This window comes from Eurypyga helias, unplaced genomic scaffold (genome assembly GCF_000690775.1).
Source record: "Eurypyga helias isolate BGI_N326 unplaced genomic scaffold, ASM69077v1 scaffold45568, whole genome shotgun sequence".
NCBI classification, from domain to species: domain Eukaryota; kingdom Metazoa; phylum Chordata; class Aves; order Eurypygiformes; family Eurypygidae; genus Eurypyga; species Eurypyga helias.
Window position 1 is genome coordinate 2158 of NW_010267223.1, and position 20938 is coordinate 23095.

Below are 20938 nucleotides of genomic sequence, written 5' to 3' on the forward strand. Positions count from 1 at the left end.
TCTAATACCTGATAAACTCCAAGATCATAAGGTTTTAAACTAGGGCTTGGAAATGCAGCTGAGATTGCATCCATGGTGCAACCTTTTATCATTCTTGTAAATATACCCAAATCAGAGCAAGTCAGAATATTTAAAAAGCAGCCTCAGCTTGCTGATGCCGTGCAGTGGGTGCTGAACTCAGGCAGCCCCTCTGCAGCAGCTGGCCTCTGTCAGGGAGTGCCTCACTAGGACTTGCTCTACAGCTCTGACCTTTGGGTTTGCAGCACCAGCTGCCAGACCTAAAGAGTCTCCAATTTTGTCCTGGCTCTCAGTACTCCCTTTGCTAGTAACAGCAGAAGACCAACAGTGTCTTTACATGCACATATCCCCATCGCTAGCAGTAGGAGCGGCATGTGTAAACAGATATTCAAGAGAACGTAGGCATGGGAGTGCGGAGAGTCCCAGGAGGTAACACAGCATCGAGGAACAAGAATCAGGGGAGAGAGACTGGGCTGAAGAGGAAGGCTGGAGCAAGGAGCATAAGTAGGAGAAAGGAAGCTCACGGGGACAGAAGGGAGAGTTCGGCTTTGGCTGGGGGGAACGGGCAGAGTGTCTTGTGCTGATTAGGCCCTATGTCCTTGCAGTACCTGGCCTCCCGGCCACGTTTTCAGCCTCGTTGCTTTTCCGCAAGCTCTGTTGCAATGTGCGTCTCTCCTTCCATCCCAACAGCTGGAGAATACAGCAGGCACATGCTGTTGCTCCTCACAGGTCTCGCAGTTCCAGGAACAGGGCTGCTTCCCACAGACCTAAAAGCTCCCACACACTGCTTGGTCCATTTGATTAATATTATCCTTTTTCCATTTAGGAACCGACGCATTCAAAATCCATCCTACATTGCAAAATCTAGTTCTCATAAGCAAGAAGAACAAGTTACATTTATGTGGAGACTATTCCATCATCTCCTGTGTGCCTAAATACAATGATGTAAAGTAATTTCATTTTTCTGCAGCTGACTCCTAAAGGGCTCACAACTAAAACTGACAGCAATGAGAGTGAGATTTGATTGAAAAGATACACCAGTGCTGCTGGCCCTGTTTTATATCTCCCATGCAAGATTAGCAGATTCTTTTAATCTTCATGTTGAACATGCAAATAGGAATTACACTCCACTATGATGCCTGGAAAGTGATGAACACATACAGGAAAGCTGAGGATAGACCGCTTTGTATTTACAGCCTTAACTCTGTGAAGGCACAGGGTTATGCACTGACTCTCAAGGAGGAAAAAAATGACCGATAACTCACCAGGTACAAGAATATATCGTTCATGACACAATATATCCACACCACCTTCTTCATCATAAGAAAACCCACAAAGCCCTAACTTTGCTAGGCTTTGACAGCTCACAAACAGAGACTGACAACAAACACTTTTAGCTCAAAGACAGAAACTAATTTCAAAATTGACTAAGATTCCCAAATATTCTGAGACTTATAGGCAGAAGATAGATCATTCGTTTGAATTCCTTATGGATAATCACACTCCTACATCAAATTGTGATCTTGCCAATATTAACAATCCTAGTACTTTTGAGAAAGTAAATAATTCTTTAATAAAAGCATTATCAATTTGCCAAGATAAAAATTCCACATGGCAAGGAGACATGGAAGACAGATTTATTGTGCTCAACAACTATGGAAATAGGTCAGATACATGTTTTCTGGGGTTAGTTGACGGCTCTCATGGTGTGACAGCTGCAGAAACGGTTGCAGCAGAGCTTCCACTTATTTCTTGACCAGCTTGCTCAAACGGATTCCTCCTACAAAAAGAGTAAGGAAGAACAGCAAATTCTAGATTCTTTTGCCACAGTAATCAAGGCAGATTACAGGGAGAAAGAGAAGATTTTCTCTGATAAACCAAGCAATGACGGGACCAACAAGACCAATACTTACGAATGGATTCACAAAGCATATGCCAAGTCCTTTTGGAGGATGGATAGACTCTTACGACTGGGAAGGAATGAGGTTTCCAAAGTTCGCTGGAGTGGCTGTTCAGCTGTTACCTGTTTAGTAGAAAGAATCCCCACTGAAGAGACAGATGGCACTGAGGAGGAAGAAAACCAACATTTTGAGAACAACACACGCAGTCCATTAGCCAGGACAGCCAAAGGTGTTGGTGGGCTACTGCATATTGCTAATATAGGTATGTACATTCCATACCAGGATTATCTTTTTTTTCTCCACGTGGTAAAAAGAGCAAAAATAAGATTATCCAGCTATTTATTGGCAGTAGATAGCTGGAGATAAAAAGCAGCAATTGCTTTAACTTGACAGTGTGAAGGAGACATGATAAACTCCCTTGCAACTGATGCTGGTATCAGACAAGCAGCTTATTAGATAAGTAGCTTCAATATGATATTTGAGTTAAAGTAGTAGTCAGTTTACTAATGTGAAATACGCAGTTAGGAAACATTCCATAATACACAAGTGACCTCTGTGAGAGTAGTAAGGTTGCTTTATTTATTTTTAATCAAGAGTTTTAAGGTATCATCATTTTAGGGCAGGCAACCACAAATCTTCTCATTTTAGATCTGCTAAATCCCTTGTGTCAATGAAACATGCTTAAGATACTATTTTTATCCATTTGTTTCACTGAAGTGCCACCATATTTTGCTACAGCAAACTGAAAACATGATCTGTGGAGATCATCTGAATTATTAATTTCTGAAACAGGAATTTGTTGTTATTTACTGCTGCTATGGAAGACCTGTTCAGACCTGTTTCCTTCTGAAGAAGAGCTCTGCTTTGCCTTTCTGTCGTGTAGAAAATGAGTTACTAATTACAATCAAAACCACCGATACATTCCTAATGCTTCTCCACCCAGTCCTGCTGCAGGAAACACTAATCAAAGCTCTTGCAGTTCTTAGCAACTCCTTCTATCTTCCCACTTGGCCATTTCTGTTACCAGTTAAGATCTCTTGTATACGTAAGACAGTTAAGATTACAAGCAAGATGCTTGCTTTCCAATAAAGGAGTACACAAGCAGAATTATATAAAAAAAGCTGTTTCAAATAGATTTGTGTCCACCGTTGCGTTCTCTAGTGTCTTACATCTTTGCTTGAAGCACACGCCCAGCACTGTAATACTTTTCTATCACTCTCCCTAGCATTAGTAAGGAGTGTGCTAACACTCCAACCTTCCACCAACAGGGGCCCTCTTTCCTCCTCCGATGAGTATATTCACAAAACTTGTAAGACTTCTTCATATGAAATCTGACTGAAGCTCATCAAGAGGGTCAAGAGCAGTAGGAAGAGGGAAAACTGAGAAGCTGCTTTTTTTTTTCCCCTCAGAAAAGTAATATTCCACATTTGGAAAAGCTGATCCCAGATTTTTAAAAAAGGGGTTTTTCTTAACAACAATATGCAACCCTCTGCCAGTCTGAGGAACACCATAAACCAACTTGACCATGCACTGATGCTAAGTAATTGTGGTCTGTCCCCACCTCTCCCTTCCTCTCATAATGACTGTTATGTTTTCAGAGGCATCTGTCTTCAGCTTACTGGGGAGGAAACCCATTTTTATTACAATGAGCTTGAGAGGCAAGACGAAGGCATGAAAATTTGGTAGAGAATTCACCGAATCTTTCTGGTTCTAGTTACCTGCCTCCATCCTACCCTCCCAGACTGAGGTTTTATGCATTTAAAGATACTGTTAACCCAAGCTCTGTTAATGAGATAAGGCTTCAAGTTGATCAGGTACTTTAAGCCTTTTATGATTAAAGTTCACATTTTTGAACCACTGCTAAATACACATTTATTTAACCTCATACACTTCATTTTCCACCAAATGTATCACATCAAAGAAAAAGATTTGCACAACATCGACCTTCATTCTCCCCCCACGAATATGTTCTTACAGAAGTGCAGACACGTGCCTTCAGCACCAGGCAGGCAACTGGGTGGTCAGATATGCGGAGCAGCAGACTCTGGCACTGGCCAGCTTTGTCTTCTTCATTTAGTCCCACAATGACAGGCCCTGCGTCTCTGGTTTGCAGACAAGACATTTGCATCCAAAAAGTGACTAGATTTTTCTCTTTCTTGCAGTCAAATTGTTCCACGTGGGTTATATTATGCCCTTTGTTAGGCTTACTGCTGGTCTCACTCCAAGGGTTCAAAGGAGATTTTAGACGGTCTCCTAGCTCTCCAGAGACATCAGATGAAGGAGGGAGCAAGCACAAGCAAACATTCACAAAGCATAACTTAAGGCATCCACATTCTATAACCAAAGATGCATCCTTCATTCTGAATCACCTTCTATAAAAATCTGCCTTCACAGAGACTACACCTGGCTGTCTCCTACACTAGACAATGCCAATAATGCCAAAGAAATACAACTACTGCATCAGCAGTACCTACTTATTAACACTTTAGAGAGATATATGCTCTAGCCCAGGTCGAGGATTTAAAAAATGCAACACAAATGAACACACTGCAGCCAGCTTAGTGCCTGGAAAGCTACCATCCCACTAAGTTCCTTCTGCAAGCCATCACTTTTGCCCGTATGTCAACATAGGGGAGCAGAGCAATAACCTCCTCCAGCACAAAAAGTGGTCATCTCCCAGCGTAGCCATAGAGCACATCAAACAATTCATCACTGCTTCAGAGCTGCTTTCCTTCGCACTCTGCATTCAGGTTTGACAAGATTAGTCACCTGCAGCATTGCAATTCCTAACACATCGTTCTCACCCTCCAGATTTTGCAAGTGTTGAGGGAAAGGTAAAGTATATATTCCTACCAAAGGAAAGAAGTTAGTCCTTGACTTCTTATGATGACTGTGAGAACTCTTGGTCCTTTAACTGAGGAAGACTTAAAGGCATCACGTTAGTAAACTGTAAATTCTAAACGATATCCAAATTATTTTCAGGAACTAGAAGTTTTATACTGCTAAAAATAGACTGAATCTGAAATTTCTTGATGAGTTCATTCAGCCACAATATTTTGAAAGCACACACTCCTAGGGAAGAAAAGTATTTGAGAAAAGCACTCCTGCTTAAAAACCAAAGTGCAACAGTTCTATCAGACTGCACTTTAGGCTGAATGAAATGTCACTTAAGACCCCTCATAAGAGTTTGGTTGCAGTCAGAAGAATAAGGTTATGGAATAGTCTTCTGAATATTGGGAAGGAAAAAAACCAACACAGAAAACTTTGCTGTAAAATAGAACCGGATTGACTGATGGACACACTGTTGCCTGTGTGATAACTGAACTACAGTAATTGATAATTGAATAATAACTGATAATTAATTGAATAAACTACGTTATTCAATTGATAATTGAGTTATAAACTGATAACTGATAACTGAACTACGATCTCAGTTTTTTTTCCCAGCCCTCAGCAAAAGGCTAAATGTTAATGCAACAGCAATATCTTAAAAAAATTCAGTACACTATAATGCAAAATATGATCTTATTTCAATTTTAGGTAATGCACATGCAGTCTTATATAAAAATGGAAAGGGTCACTTCCTCTCAGAAGAGCACAGCACTTCTAATGTCAGCGAGAGAAGACGCGTACTTAGGAATGGTGGCAAGATCAGCACTCATGAACCAGACGGACTAGTAGAGGGGTACCTGAGGACGACAAGGGGCCTGGGGCATCACGGAGATCCAGTACTGAAAAGATCTGTTATACCTGTGCCTCACACTGTATCTGTCCCTATCGACGATACCTGTCAGTTTCTTATTTTAGCTTCTAATGGGCTTTGGGAAGCTTTGGATTACAATGAAGTACTTGCATTAACACTAACAACATTCACTCGTTACCTGAGAACGCCCGAGTGTGTCCAGCAACATGGGCCTTCTCCGTCTAAGTGCCAGTACTTGATGCCCCTCACTGGAGAGAACTTAAATGACCCAAAGGGTATTAGTGATCTGCAAGATGGAACAGAGATACCGTATTCCAATAAAGACATTCTTCTCACCGACTCAAAAGACAACCTGAAACAAAATAAGCCAAAATGTTCCAGGAAGAACGATTTGCAAAGAGAAGATGGAGTTCCTAAGGAAACTGATGACCACAAAAATCAAGCTGATCCAGAACTGCCTCTTTTCAGTAACAACGATGAAAATTCACAAAACAGAGAGAGAAACCAGCCCAATTCCAGGACACAAGGTAGCTCTGAAGAACTGAAACAGTTTGAGGACAGGAAAGTTTACCTATGTGACAGTTTTCAGCCACAGTCACAGACTGCAGAGCAAGAAGAAACAGACACTGACACTTTCCATGCGACAGGTCCAAGTTACACCCATCAACAGCTGCTGAAGAATGTACTGGCAGTAGGGCCTGAAGACGTGAAACAGCCCCCAAGAGACACAAAAGCATGTCTATCTGATGATGACTCAGGTCCACAACTGGTAGAAGAAGTGGACTCCAAGGTATTTTGTGACAAACCTGCAAGTTACACTGGTCAAGAACTGCTCAAGACTGTATCACCACAGTCTGAAGAGGATGCAAAAACACACCTGAGCAATTGTGAATCACAAACTGCAGGAACAGGCAGAGCCACCTCCGAGACCCTCTATGACAAGGCAGCACACTACATCAGTGAGCAGCTGGTAAAGGCTGCATTAGCTGCAGGTTCCAGAGATAATATTACGGTTTTGACTGTACTTCTAAACGGATGCAGTAAGATACCAAATTACCTCAACATTTAAAAATTTATCATAGGATAACTGGAGTGCCACAGTACATATAGTACCAGCTTATATTTAGCTGCGTCATGAATTTACTTGTAAACATCTTAAATGCTGACCCATACAGTAAATTGGAAATCTTGCCTGGAACTGTGCAAATGCAATAAAACCTTCTGAAACTCAGTAAGAAACAGTAATCAAAAAAAAATCATTTTCTCTTAAACCACTTTATTCAAACCTGAGCACCTCAATATAAAACTAAACACTGGTGAACTGTCATTTTCCTTGCTAAACCCAGATTACCGCAAATTTAAAATCTGCACAAGTAAGTTTCTGCTATCAGTTCAACATTTAAATAGACTAATTCATCTCTTCTGACACACTTGGTAGATTTCATATAATGAAAATAACTAAAAGAATTAGTGCAATATACTGGACAGATCAAAATAAAATGTACTTTGGAAAACAAAGTTGCAAAGTTCATTACTGACAGACAGCAGTACTTATGTTACAGATACAGGAGCATCATTTATTACTGTTCTAGCCATAAAGGAAGAACTTAGAACCCCCTTTGATTAGAGAGGAAGAAAGTTAGCTTTAAGTAACTGTACATTTTGTATACCTTTAAGCAACTCTTAAATATTAAAGAAAGTATTAAACAAATGTAGACTACAATGCAGAGTACCTATTTACAGTACATTAATATCCAAATTTAAAATCAAGTTGGTTGTACATAATCGTTAGTGCACTATTTTTTTCCTTAGGGGAAAAACAAACTGTGATGGCCAGCAATGATCAAAACCAAGAAAGAAGTCAGAGACACTGAGTTTGTGGTGGTTTTACTTGAAGAGCTCCTACAGTTTGTAGAGGAAAACAAAATAATCTTAAATTGTAAAGTTGCATTTATCAGTCTGTACCCTCTGAACAGATCAGAAATTAAGTTTCACTTGATTTATCACTAATTCATTTAGATAACTAACTGGGTTGATATAATTTACATACAGTGTACCAACTAACACTCCACTTCCCTGCCAGCATAGGGTTCTTAATTACAAATAATACTTGCATTAACAATTTTAAGTTATTAAACTATGGAATGTGTAACTAAAGAGTAGATACCTGCAGAAACAACCAGTTGCATCAATACTGTCAATAAGTTTAAGTAATTTTTAGACCCTGTTTCTAAAACGGTTTTAAAGAACAACTGAGAATTCTGAAAAGTCCCAATTCTATTTATTAGAACAGTAATCAGTATTGAGGCTACAGGAACTGGCCAATTAGGTCCACAAAAAGTAGTTCTTCTACACCCCTAATGGTAAGTGATTTTTAAAAGCTTTCAACTGAAGGAAGTTTATTCCACTTCCGCCTCTCCTCTACTGCTGAAACATTGCAGCCAGTGGTGGATACAAGCATGTTAAAATTTTAGGTCAAAAAAAAACCCCTCTGTATCATGAACTTGACTATTATCATAAGTCTCTTCACTGTTTGGAAGCTGTACTGGGCCAGGTTAAGCACTCCAATTCCATGGTTATTAACAGTTAGGAAGCAGAAGAATATTCAGAACAGTTTAAAGCAATTGATGTTTTAGTTACTACAACATTGACTCTTGGGTGGTTGCGTGGGTTCAGTAAGGTCTACTCCTCTTCCTCGGGCAGAATTGGCTCCTGTATTCTGTGGTTCATTCTTGGGTAGTTTTTTTGCTATAAAATCAACAAGAAATAAGAGTTAAAACTGAGATTATACAAAGATTAAATCACCTGAGTACACAACGGTTTAACACTTTATTACTCTATAAGCATATCAATATAATCACTGTAAAATCTGATTTGATTCAGTGTGTTGGTAACAAAAGAAGTTAAGACATTTAACTTCTTAATGAGTAACTACCTTATCTATGATTTTCAAGAGTGAAATGCATTAGTAACTTGAGCAGTAAAATGTATCTGCACAGGTATGCTACACCAGTGAGGGCTCTTGTGGGAATCCACCTACACAGAACAGGCTTTAAGATCAGGATGTTACTGCTAGAAGACACAAAGATTGAAAAGGCACAAACCAGACAGAAATGGGTCAAACTACTGCCCACCTATCTATACAGAACAACTACATGTATACAGCACATAAAATGGCCTTCAGCACTAGATCAAATCTCTTCTCTCTTTTTTTTTTTTTTTTCCCCTCCAAGCTGCCTCTTCCTTCCAGCTCTTATGAGTCAATTAACTGTGAGAATGTCTTTGTTGTCCTTGTAGCTCCAGGGTACCACCCCAGTCCTGACACGAGAAATAAGGGTGACAAACGTTACCCCTCTGAGCAGTAGCTCCTCCTACCAGTTTTCTGATGGAGAGAAAGCTAGGTTCTACATAAATGGACTTCTGTGAGGCTGTCTTGCCCTTGTTACGAGGACCCCAAAACCATCCCTGTTCTATATTTTGGCTGCGTGCTTCAATGCCAAAAAAATCTCTTTGGCTAGCTTTTTGAAGTACAACTTTTCCTAAAAGGAATGACATATAAGTGTAACAGCCAAAAAACCAGCAGAATACACACCAACAATATGTGCTATTGGGTTAGATAATTTCAAGAGGATAGGTAATTTCACCCAGGCTCCCTTTCCCACAAAAGTTTGGACCAGATGGTCTTTCAAGATCCCTTCCAACTTGGGCTGTTCTATGATTCTATACTAGAAGCCAAGAGTTCATATGGCCCTAAGCTGCTGAGTCAGCACAAAGGGACAAAGCACCAGCAGACAAATGCCTTCAGAACACTGTCATTTTGAACTCTACATACATCCTAGAACTGTAATTTAACACAAACTGTTTTTACCAGAAGTTCTGAATGAGCTCTAAAGCAGTCAGTTCACAAGCACCTCTAGCTTGCATCCCTCAATTCTGTCCATGCGCTCATTTTTCTCCTATTTTGAAGATCATATTTATACATGGTCCCTGCCAATTGCACCCATACTATGCAGAAGGTGGGTCCAAGTTCCATGCCATACTTCTGTCTTTGCCAAGACTTCTTTTCAGGGTCCATTGCTGCAGAGATCTTGTTCTGATGCACTGACAAAGCTGAATTTCACCCATCAATGTGAAAGAATACTCACATGGACAACCAACCTTCAGACAATACACCCAGGTACTAACAGGACATTGTTTTTTTCAAATTTACTTTGTATACTTCATTAAAATATGGAGATGTAAGAACTACTGTTGATAAGACAAATTAAAAAAAGTTATCAGATTTTAGGGATTAATTTTTCTTTTTTTTTTTTTTTCCTTAATACAATCAGAACTGCACCTTTAAACAAGTTAATTGAAAAATTTTGCCGGAACAGTGAAATTGAGCATTTCTGTATCATTAAACACAAGTCCATCTTGAACACTTATGAGAAAATATATTTTCCACTTATGCAGTTGTGTTTCCCCCCAGCCCAGCCCCACACTGATAGTAAATACAAAGCATGTACTTGTTATCAAGTGTTGCTACAGTAATCACTTGATCTGCGCCTGCTGGAAGTTTGAACCACACCACAAATTCCCTTCTGCTTGGCTGACTTGGAAAGCAGAAGATAAGAGCTCTTTAGAAACATTTAATTTTGATAGCAAAGCTGTTTTTCACAAAAGAGAAGTGGGAGAGAGAGGTCACTGTAGTACCAAATATGAGGCAGATTTAACAGTTATTTGACACTACACATGACTATTCACTGGTAGTAGAGCCACTACATTTATCAAAGCGATCAGTGACCAACCTAGAAATGCTTTCTTTTCCTCCACTTTCACAATGTTATTAACAATGAAATACAATTTTGTGTCTATCAATGGAATTCACAGATTTTCTTAGTAATTTATACTAACTATTACAAGTTAGCATCTTTACAGAAATCCCCAACATTATGTTTGGGCTAAAAATACATTAGTAAATTTACTTCTTACATGAAGTGTTCTTTACTTACACTTGGACATCAAATTTAAGCACACATTATCATCTTTGGCACAACATCTGGATTTCAGATAGCTGCATTTGGAATTCAAACAAAATCTAACACAAAGGAAAATATTTGGTTTAGACTGAAATGAATACTTGACTTTTTTTAAAGCAAGTCCATTGTCATTCTCCCATTTTGAAACATTTCCAGCTTCAATTACCACTGCCTCATAAAAGGTACAGTAAGTTTATCTGACTTTTGAACATCAAAAAGGATCTGAAAGGGCCTAAGGAAACTTCAGTGCCAGAAATAATTTAGGTGAAAAATAAGATCTCAGATTATGAAGATTGTGATGTTACGTTTCTCATGAAAACAATTCCTTTAAATTCACAGTTTGTTCACAAACTCACCAATTGCCATGAATATTTCATTTACGTTCATAGATGTTTTGGCAGATGTCTCCATGAACAATAAGCTGTTGTCATCTGCATAAGCCTGTGCTTCCTGGAAGTTAAAATAAGAATGCATTGCTCCATTAAAAAAAAAAAGAAAACCCCACAACCACACCACACAGTCATTACACACTATACTTTTAAAGCTACTAATGAACAATTTCTACACCATTTTGAAAGAAAGATTGTTGAAACACTCATGTGACAGCATGTTATTCATCAGCTATGAAGAAGTTACAATTCCATCAAGCAGTTCAACATTCAGAAATGCAATCTTAAAAATTCCTACTCATCTTAAAAATATCCAGATGGAAAAATCTCAGGCAAAATTACATAATAAATTAAAAAAAAATTATTAAAGAGACAACCCTGCTGCAGAACAGTAGCTGTGATGGCAAGAATGAATAAGCTCCAGAAAGAGCCAAATGTGAGAAAGTCTATTATTACCCTTGAAAGGCGGCAGTTTATGAACTATCTTGAACATTTAACCACTGAGTCAGATGGATCAGAACAGTTTTGTTATGCTGACAGAAATTAAATTATAAAACAAACAAGCAGTATTAAATATCTTGCCATATTATCTCCCTTTTCAGTCCAAATTTTGATCTGAAACACACTGTTTTAGGCAATCTGCAAAAAAGTCTACCTATAGAATACCTATGATGAAAATAATCACCCACAGCACCCTGTATGCAAGTGACAACTGCTAAGATCTATGTAACTGTATATGAAACACCACATTAACACACAACTAAAAATGTAAAATGTGCTTTGAGTGAGAAAGGGTTCTCCAGCCTGCAAGAAGCTCATAATTTCACACTAATAAAACCCCAAACATTTGAAAAATATTGATTGTAATTGTACAAAAAATAGTAAAGGTAGTGCTACTGTGGTAATTAAATCTGACCAAGTTTTAACTGCACACACGTATGAAATTTTTGTTAAATACCACAATTTTCCACAAAACACAAAGGTCTTCTGTCACTAAACCTTATGTTACAATTGACATGGAAGTATAAAATTAGAAAACTGCTTTGTTGGCAGAAAAATACCTAACACACTGCTAACCTTCACAGCCCAACTCCTATAGTTACAAAAGGATTCATTATTAAACACAGCAGTATCTCATACAGCAACATCAAATACATATTAAAACCGTAAGAGAATTGATGACTAATAAATAAAACCTTAATTTAAATACAAGCAATCGTTAATGGACCAGAACCACCTGCAGCAGCTTTTGTTTGCTTTGGAAGCTATTTTCTGATGACTTGGTTAAACTTTCTAGACAATAAAATACAGTAGTGTGCTGGTTTTGGCTGGGACAGTTATTTTCTTCATAGACCTGGTATGGGGCTGCGTGTTGGATTTGCGCTGGAAACAGTGTTGGTAACACAGGGATGTTTCTGTTATTGCTGAGCAGGCCTTACACAGTGTCAAGGGCTCTTCTGCTCCTCACACCACCCCACCAGTGAGTGGGCTGGGGGTGCACAAAAGTCTGGAAGGAAACAGAACTGGGACAGCTGACCCCAACTGACCAAAGGGATATACCATACGATATGATGTCATGCTGAGCATATAAAGCTGGGGGAAGAATAAGGAAGGGTGGGAAGTTTGGAGTTACGGTGTTTATCTTTCCAAGTAACAGTTACGTGTGATGGAGCCCTGCTTTCCTGTAGATGGCTGAACACCTGCCTGCTGAGGGGGAGTGGTGAACTTATTCCTTGCTTTGTTTTGCTTGTGTGAGTGACTTTTGCTTTACCTATTAAACTGTCTTTATCTCAATCACAACTTTGCTTTTACACTTCTTATTCTCTCTCCCATCCCATTGAGGGGGGAGAGATCAACCGGCTGTGAGAGCAGATATACCCACTAAACCAAAAGAATGCCATGAAAATCACAACTAAAACTTGAGGAGTGCTTCAACAGCATGGCATAAGCAAGTTAAGCACATCAATCAACTCTGTATCATATGATAATCAAAATTCTCCTGTTGACAAGTCAGAACAAATGGTTTGCACTGAGAGTTACTGCTATCTCATCCATTGAAACTCTAGCTATTGTAATTTTGGGTAGAAGACAGGAAGAGGTCACATCACAGAACAGAAATTCAATTACCCTTGAAAATATGTAAATAAATCAGTTATTCCTCAAAGTCAAACTTAATTATTCAAAGAATCTACTGCTACATATCACCTGCACAGAAAAAAAGATTTTTCAGTAGCATGTATAGTTTAAATATGCCACCTGAGACTAATTAACAGCATGACCTCTCTACAACCAGCTAGGCTATGCACAGAGGCTCCTCCTAGGTTTATTTACTTTCTATTCCAACACAATTCTATTTCTATAAACAGAAGTTATGTACATACCTGGAAATCCACAGCTCTTTTGTTAGCTAGATCAGCTTTGTTTCCTGATAAAGCTATTACAATGTTAGGACTTGCTTGTCGCTGAAGTTCTTTGACCCAATTTTTCGCTCTGGCAAAGGACTCCTGTTAATGATTGCAAAATGATGCAACTGAGTTTTATCATCCTTTTGTACTCACCTATTATCCCAATCCCTGTTATCTATACTTCAAGCAAAAGGCCAATGCAAGGCTGCTACCTTTGTCCAAACGCACACTCCAACTTGCCAACTGAGCTTTTAAAGTGAAACATTCCTACCTTACGTTCTCCAATGTGCTTAGCTGGGATAATGCTGAAAAAGTAAGTAAAGATAGGAAGGGTCTTTATGTAGTCGGAGTAAGGAAAGAGAAGTAGTTAAGACAGAAAATGGGACTTTTCATTTATCCTTTAGAAAAATTAAGTTTATGAACAGCTATATTGAAAGAGTCTTAAAACACTTTCTAATTACTGGCCACTGTTCATTATGGTACAGGGTTTCTGGGGTTTTTTGAGGGGTTTGTTTTTAAAGTCTCATTTGACAAATAAGAAGTGAAGCTTATTTGATCTAAAATAAAAATGTATCAAATAACCTTGGGTTTCCGCCTCAATAGCTTGTGCTACTTTTTCAATCCTTACCTGTAACCTGCAATAATACAATATTAAATAATGTCTTTCATTGTCAGAAATACTCTCACCACACTGCTGGTGGCAGTTTAACAGCAATTCTGCTGAACTGGTTTAAAGGTGGGTTTGAAACACTCTACAAAGGAATTTGCTTGCTTTCTCTATTTTTTAAAATACCATAAAACTTTGTAGAAATGGTCTTTCGGCAAGAAAAATTTAGAGACACAATTTAACATTACATAGTCTAATATGAAATGAGCAACTTGATACAGCGGAAGGTGTCCCTGCCCATGGCAGGGGGCTGGACTAGATGACCTTTAAAGGTCCCTTCCAGCCCAAATCATTCTATGAAATGAAGTGAATCACACAAGTCAGTGAGAAAAACTAAGGAGAGGTCGATGCAAGACTGCCAACTTCCACACCCCCCTTGTGTCTCCCTAAGGCAGTACTTACCTCATTTGTAATGTCGTATACCACTATAGCTGCTTGTGCTCCTCTGTAGTACATGGGTGCTAAACTGTGGTACCGCTCTTGCCCAGCTGTATCCCAAATTTCAAATTTTACCGTTGTATCGTCGAGACATACGGTCTGGGTTAGAAAAGCAGCTACAAAAAAGACATAGGTGCTGAAAACAGAAGTCTGCTTATATCTCTGTATTCATATAAAATTATGTTCGGACATGCAAACGTGATTTCCTTAAACAATTCAAGCCTATTATTAAAATACAGCAGGTCTCAAACAAGCATTAGCTGGCATACAGTAACTCTGTTTAAATAACAGTTATGTGTGGATCAACCAGTTTTTCCTCTAGTTAAAGACATAAGAAAGCAGTAATTGGAAAGAATTCCCTTTTTTTCTTTTTTTGTAATAGTGAACCTGAGTAACCACAAGCCTTCTCTCAGGTCTTCCAGATAAATTTCATCCTGCTGCACAGACTAGAGTACCAGTAACAGCATCCCATCATGCTATAATCCAACAGGTCAGATGTTTACAGTTCTACACATTTACATTACTTGAATCGTATCTCAAAGCCTTTCAGCTCCTGACAACTCTACGTATCTTAGGGTACGGAAGAAAGAATCACTTCTCAAAAACTATTTCTTAAAAACAGCCTTATTTTTGACTTTGCAAGTGATCTCAAGAATTAATTTCAGTGTAACTTTGACAGCATGCAAGTTCAGAGAAACTTGCATCCATTGCCGCTACAGCTGGACACTTTACCATTAATAATGGTCTTCTAATTACAGAAAACAGTAAGTAACTAATTCCATATTCAGTTAATTTGAATGGAAAATCATTACTAGAAGTAAGTTACACATCAGAAATACGAAGGTGAGTACCCACGTGATATAGAAACCCATATTAAAAATTAAGCTAAAATCTCAAGATTTTCTTGGGAAAATAAACCCTTGAAAAGTAAGATTTCCTTCTACTGCGTTCTCTTAACCCTTTGAGTTTGAGCCATCTGTTCTACCTTAGCTTTTGAAGTTTAAAAATAAGCACACAACTATGAGTGGTCTGACCAGCTGTCTTGATTACCTTCTTTACAGTCACGATGTTTGCTCAGTTACAGTATTTACACTGCAGAGAAGGCAACAATTCCAAGAATTTAGATGAAAGTTTGAGCAATTGAGCATAAATGCTTGGGAGTTGTTTTTCCAGTCATGACAGACATTTAGTGAAATACTGTGGACTGGCTTGCCCTGTCTCCTTCCACAAACAAACAACAACAAAATTTTCAAAGACCTTCTGCTTGATGAAATGCTAAGAGGAGCCCCCTGCTTGGCTCAACTGGGGACTCTCATCACTAAGCATACTGACAGATTATGGCTGATTTAAATCAAATGTTTGAAGAGGCACTGACCCATAACCCTTGAATACCTGGGATGTTACCCTGTCCCACATACTGCAAGACATCACAGCCTATGAATCATTACAAAACTGCTGCAACTTTAAACTCAACTACAGTAAACCAAAAGCAAGTCAATCTTGCTTTATAAAGGACACTTGCTAACCTAGAGAAGCTGTCTAGTTAAGTGGTCAGGTGTTCCCGCTTCAGGGGATTTAGCATCCATCACAGAGCAGGCAGGTTGGAGAAGGTAAAGACTTTGATGTTCCAATGTTAAATCACCATAAATCTCTCTAAACACTAAATATTAAAAGCACTGGTAAAACAGGCTCCTCTTGGTAGCTCCCTAAGCAGCCCAGAACTAAAATAAAGAGAGAAAAGCCATACATCCTGCATTAGATGAAGAGCTTCCTTCTCAGAACCAGCTTAGTATTATACTTCTCCAAGGCAGAGACAAGAGGATTAACAAGTGGAATTTGAAGTTTTTACAGACATTATTCTCTTCAACACAAGAGCTTTCCTACACTCCATAAACAAAGGGCCGTACTCAACAAGAGAATTAAAACAAGAGGTTTATTCTACGGCATCCTCTTCTTTTGTTGAAAGGCGCATTTAAACCATCATAAAATGCCAGTTAATTTCCGCAAACAAGGTAACTTTCTTCTATCTTTCAAGGCCATAATAAATTGACAATTAATCAGCTGTGTTAATTATCTGAAAGCCTATCATCCTTAACAGCCATACTTTTGTCTTAAGCAACTCAGAGGCATTGCTACACTAGTCTGAAGTGACAAAACCACACCACCACCATCCAAGTGCACTCTTTCAGATGCTGTTATTCAGATTCACAATGCACATGAGCCTCTCTTTGTTAAAAGGCCCTTCTGCATACAAAGAAAATTATGCCTTCGGCAACTACAACCTACAGTTGGACAGCCTGCTCTATAGAACATTTTTTCTGAATCCCAACATTACTGCATTTAATATATCTCAGCTGTATTATATGGCACTTACTTGTTTTTATTTTATTCAGAAGAGGCACATGTTAACATAGAGATTACACTAAACTCCATACATCTGAACTTGAACTTAAGCTCTTGTTTTACCTTCATACAGATTTTAAACAGTGTAACAGGGTTTGGGTTATCCCTAGTTCTACCCAGACACTGAAAAAACAAGAGGAGGTTAAATGAAAAAAACAAGAGGAGGTTAAATGAAAAAAACAAGAGGAGGTTAAATGATTTGGAGATCACTGATTTTGAACAATGAATGTCACTTAAAATTAACTTTTTTTAAAAAAATAAAACCCACATTGATATTGGGAAGCTAGTTCACTACAGATCTTTGAAAATGGTCTCCACATTATCATATAGCTGTATGAGATAATGCAGAAAGCTTTCACACTAACACCTGTCCTACAGCCATTATAAAATGCACAAAGTCAAAAGTGAACATGAGGAAGACTGCTAAAGGAGGAAAAAAAAAAGTGGTTCTCCATTTATGCCAAGAGATACACAAAATAAATATATGTAACTTCTAGAAATAGGGTAAAAAAAGATGCAATGAAATTCAGCTTGTATTTATTTTTGTAGGTTTTTTGTATTTTTTACATTTCAACAACCATTCACGTGTAAAGACACATACAGACCACTGAATGGGCTTCACATAAATATTACAATGAAACAGACCGATTCACACAAGCAGCAACAGGGACTACTAGAGAATATTTATCAATCCATAAAATCCGTATTTTGTCTAAGTCCGTATGCCGTTAGGTAGTTTTAGGGTAAGTTCAAATTTACCTAAGGAGAAATACAGCACAAAACACAAACAATTTCAATATATAGTGTAACAGGAAATCTGCCAGGGAAGGGATAAAATCTGTTCACAGTTAAACAGATTCCACCCCCTCACCCCCAATTCTAGTAGCCAGCACCTGTTTTGTTTGAAGTCACAAAATGGAAAACCAGCACATTAAATTCTGCAATTACTAACAAAAGAAAGTTACACTCAGAAATGTAGCAAGTTCTCCCAAATCAAAAGCAAAGCCAGGATGCATAAATGACAACACAAACTTTTTGGAAAATGCACCACTTTGTTTTCATAGAAACCAAGTTCTTCGTTCTTTAATGTATGCATTAAGCATACAGCACAACTGAAACAGCCACACATCCACCCACAAACAACATGTAACATCAAGCCCACTTTTCAAAACCGTGCAGTTCAAGCACACATTTGATTTCTCCCCTTGACATGGATGTTTAATACAGCCTTGTGCCAACTACAGCTATTAGCTTAGAACGTTACAATTCTCAATTAGAAACACAGGGCTCAGATTTGATCCTTGCTGTCGATGACCCATTCTAGAAAGGCCAATACATTCAAGGTTGTCAAGGGTAAGGACAATATAAACTCAACGTGAAACAAATTAATAGGATAACTTTCTCACCTCCAATTGTACTTTCTTGAAACTCATGAAACTGTCCTTTTACAAAACGAAGCACCAAACTTGATTTGCCAACTGCAGACTCTCCTAAAAGTACTAGTTTGAACTGGCAAATTTTATTTCCAGCATTTGGCCCATTGGGTCTTGTTGCTCCTCGATTAGCCATGCCCAAATTAGAAAGAAGTCCTTTGTTTCAAGCTCTTGAAAGCAAGTTCCAGGATTCAGATCTCAGTGATGCTTCTGCCAGTAACCACCTGTTTATGAAAAAACAGTGGGTGGTATTAGATTTATAAACCAAGCAAGAAAAATCTAATGTACTAATGCAATGTTGGGTTACACATAACTTGTCCTGATGTTCCTAGAGTCAACAGTCCAGAGTACAGCTACCATCATTGTTAAGATCTCAAGTATAAACAAAAATATATGGCAAATGAACCAGTTATCTTCAATATCTAGTCTCCCCATTAGCACTTCAAATTAGAAGATTAAAATCCAGTTATGTTTCCTCTTTCAAGACTTCAGTCTTACTTCTTAACATATCAAGTCTGAAGTACAACACAACAGACTTTCACATTATTGGTAAAATATAAAGTGTCAATAAATATTTTTTTCCATAATTCTGCTATTGCTAAGCAATATTCTAAAGCCATCACCACTACAGGATCGTAAAAAAAATTGAACTGGGAAACTCAATCACCACATCAAGTTCCTTGCAAGTATACTTCAATTCACTTCTAATGTTTATTTAAGGAAACTGCATTTGATATAAAATGCAGACGATCTTGTCATACAAATCATGAATACCTTCTCCAATTAACAACGATACTTTGAGAAGCAAAATTACAAAGCCTTCCAAACATAGAAAAATGGATTGTTTTGACAAGTAAGAATTCCAGATCACTTTGTGCAAGCCACCAGAGAACTATCATATGATGATAAATTCGTATATTCAATACCAACACATGTCCAAGCAGATCAATATTCACAAGAGAGATGTTTATTAAGAACAAGTACGAAGAGTGTATTCCTTAGCCTACCTATTCTTCTTTCAAACTTCTTTAAAAAATCAGAACATTTATTCATATAGACAGGGAATCTTTAGACTCTGCTGGTATCACTTCTGAGCCTAAGATTTATGCTTTTACACACTTAACAGTAGAGATTAAATCTTTTTGCGGGTAGGCATTGTCGTATGAAAGACTGGCATAATATTATTATGTATTCTCTTTCCTCCCAGTTCCCAAAACAAAATTCCAAGTGAGCGCACAGGAAATACACCTAAGTGATGGTCGCTCAGCAAGACAAACATCTGATTCTGCACTTCTGCTAAAAATACCACAACAAAAAAGAAAAGGTCTGTAACTTTGTCCTATTCCAGTTGATTATTTACTTGAATTGTGTGCACTTGCTGGGGACACAGCTTTCCCAGCATCCAGGGAGCAAGCGCATTAGAGCACATTCTCCTAATCCAGAAAATGGCTTTAATACATATGGTGCAAAAAGGCAAGCAAACCTACTACTTTCTTCCTCATGGTAAAGCAGCCACGTTTTAAACCAAGCAATAGTCTCTAGCCGTCCCATTTCAAACCACTTAGCACATATATCAGGCACTTGAGCATCCAGTTTACTACACACCTGGCTCAGACACTAAGCCTTCATTCTCCTACTTAACTCTCGCTTTTGTAAACTAGAAACCACCTGCAGTGCTCTAGCAGAACCCCATCCTCCACTAAGATACTCCCTTACAAACCAATTTCCACGCAATTAATGAGAAAAATCTTAACATTATTTCTTCACCAATGCAACAGTTGAAAAACTGTTATTATATTCTCACTGTAAAGAGAACTCAAATACAGGTATTGAAAATATTTTTTCTAGCATCTTCACGACATTCCTATTTGCTCATGTTGCTCTTTTTCCCACACCTCTCCAAATAATTTAGCTTCTTCCAAGTAGGATATTCCAATCCTGTATTCATCCCTGTCTGTCACAGAATGGTTTGGGTTGGAAGGGACCTTAAAGATCATCTAGTTCCAACTCCCCTGCCATGAGGGTTTGACCAGGTTGCTCAAAGCTTCATCCAGCCTGGCCTTTAGGACTTCCAGGGATGGGGCATCCACAACTTCTCTGGGCAACCTGTTCCAGTGCCTCACCACCCTCTCTGGGAATAATTTCTTCCTCATGTGTGATCTAAATTTACACTATTTCAGTATAAACCCATTACCCCTTGTCCTGTCACTACAGGCCCTTGTAAAAAGTCCCCCCCAGCTTCCTTGTAGGCCTCTTCAGGTACTGGAAGGCTGCCATAAGGTATCCCCGGAGCCTTCTCTTCTCCAAGCTGAATAAGCCCAACTCTCTCAGCCTGTCCCCATAGCAGAGGTGCTCCAGCCCTCTGAGCATCTTTGTGGCCTCCTCTGGACTCACTCCAACTCATGGATATCCTTCTTACGTTGAGGGCCCCACAGCTGGACACAAGCACTCCAGGTGGGGTCTCACAAGAGCAGAGTAAAGGGGGAGAATCCCCTCCCTCAACTTGCTGGCCACACTTCTCCTGATACAGCCCAGGATATTGTTGGCTTTCTGGGCTGCC

At 38.7% G+C, this 20938-nt stretch overlaps 2 protein-coding genes across 3 annotated transcripts; one reads left to right on the forward strand and one right to left on the reverse strand.

Annotated features, from left to right (window-relative positions):
- The first annotated feature begins 422 nt into the window (after nt 1-422).
- PP2D1 (protein phosphatase 2C-like domain containing 1) lies at nt 423-6691 on the forward strand. Its single transcript, XM_010157337.1, is given in 6 exon segments — nt 423-447; nt 845-963; nt 1287-1401; nt 1404-1761; nt 1763-2181; nt 5460-6691. Coding segments are annotated over 6 exon segments (2268 nt in total).
- Nucleotides 6692-6891: 200 nt separating this feature from the next.
- RAB5A (RAB5A, member RAS oncogene family) lies at nt 6892-18605 on the reverse strand. Of its 2 annotated transcripts, none has more exons than XM_010157334.1 (5): nt 18352-18605; nt 14507-14658; nt 13414-13536; nt 11000-11093; nt 6892-8370 (listed from the first exon to the last, which is right to left on the reverse strand). In XM_010157334.1, the coding sequence occupies exons 1-5, from the start codon at nt 18512-18514 to the stop codon at nt 8255-8257; spliced, it is 648 nt and encodes a 215-aa protein (XP_010155636.1). In that variant the 5' UTR covers nt 18515-18605; the 3' UTR covers nt 6892-8254. The 2 variants fall into 2 exon arrangements, with proteins under 2 accessions (XP_010155636.1, XP_010155637.1); XM_010157335.1 differs by having other exon boundaries at nt 14507-14618; nt 18354-18514.
- Nucleotides 18606-20938: the final 2333 nt, after the last annotated feature.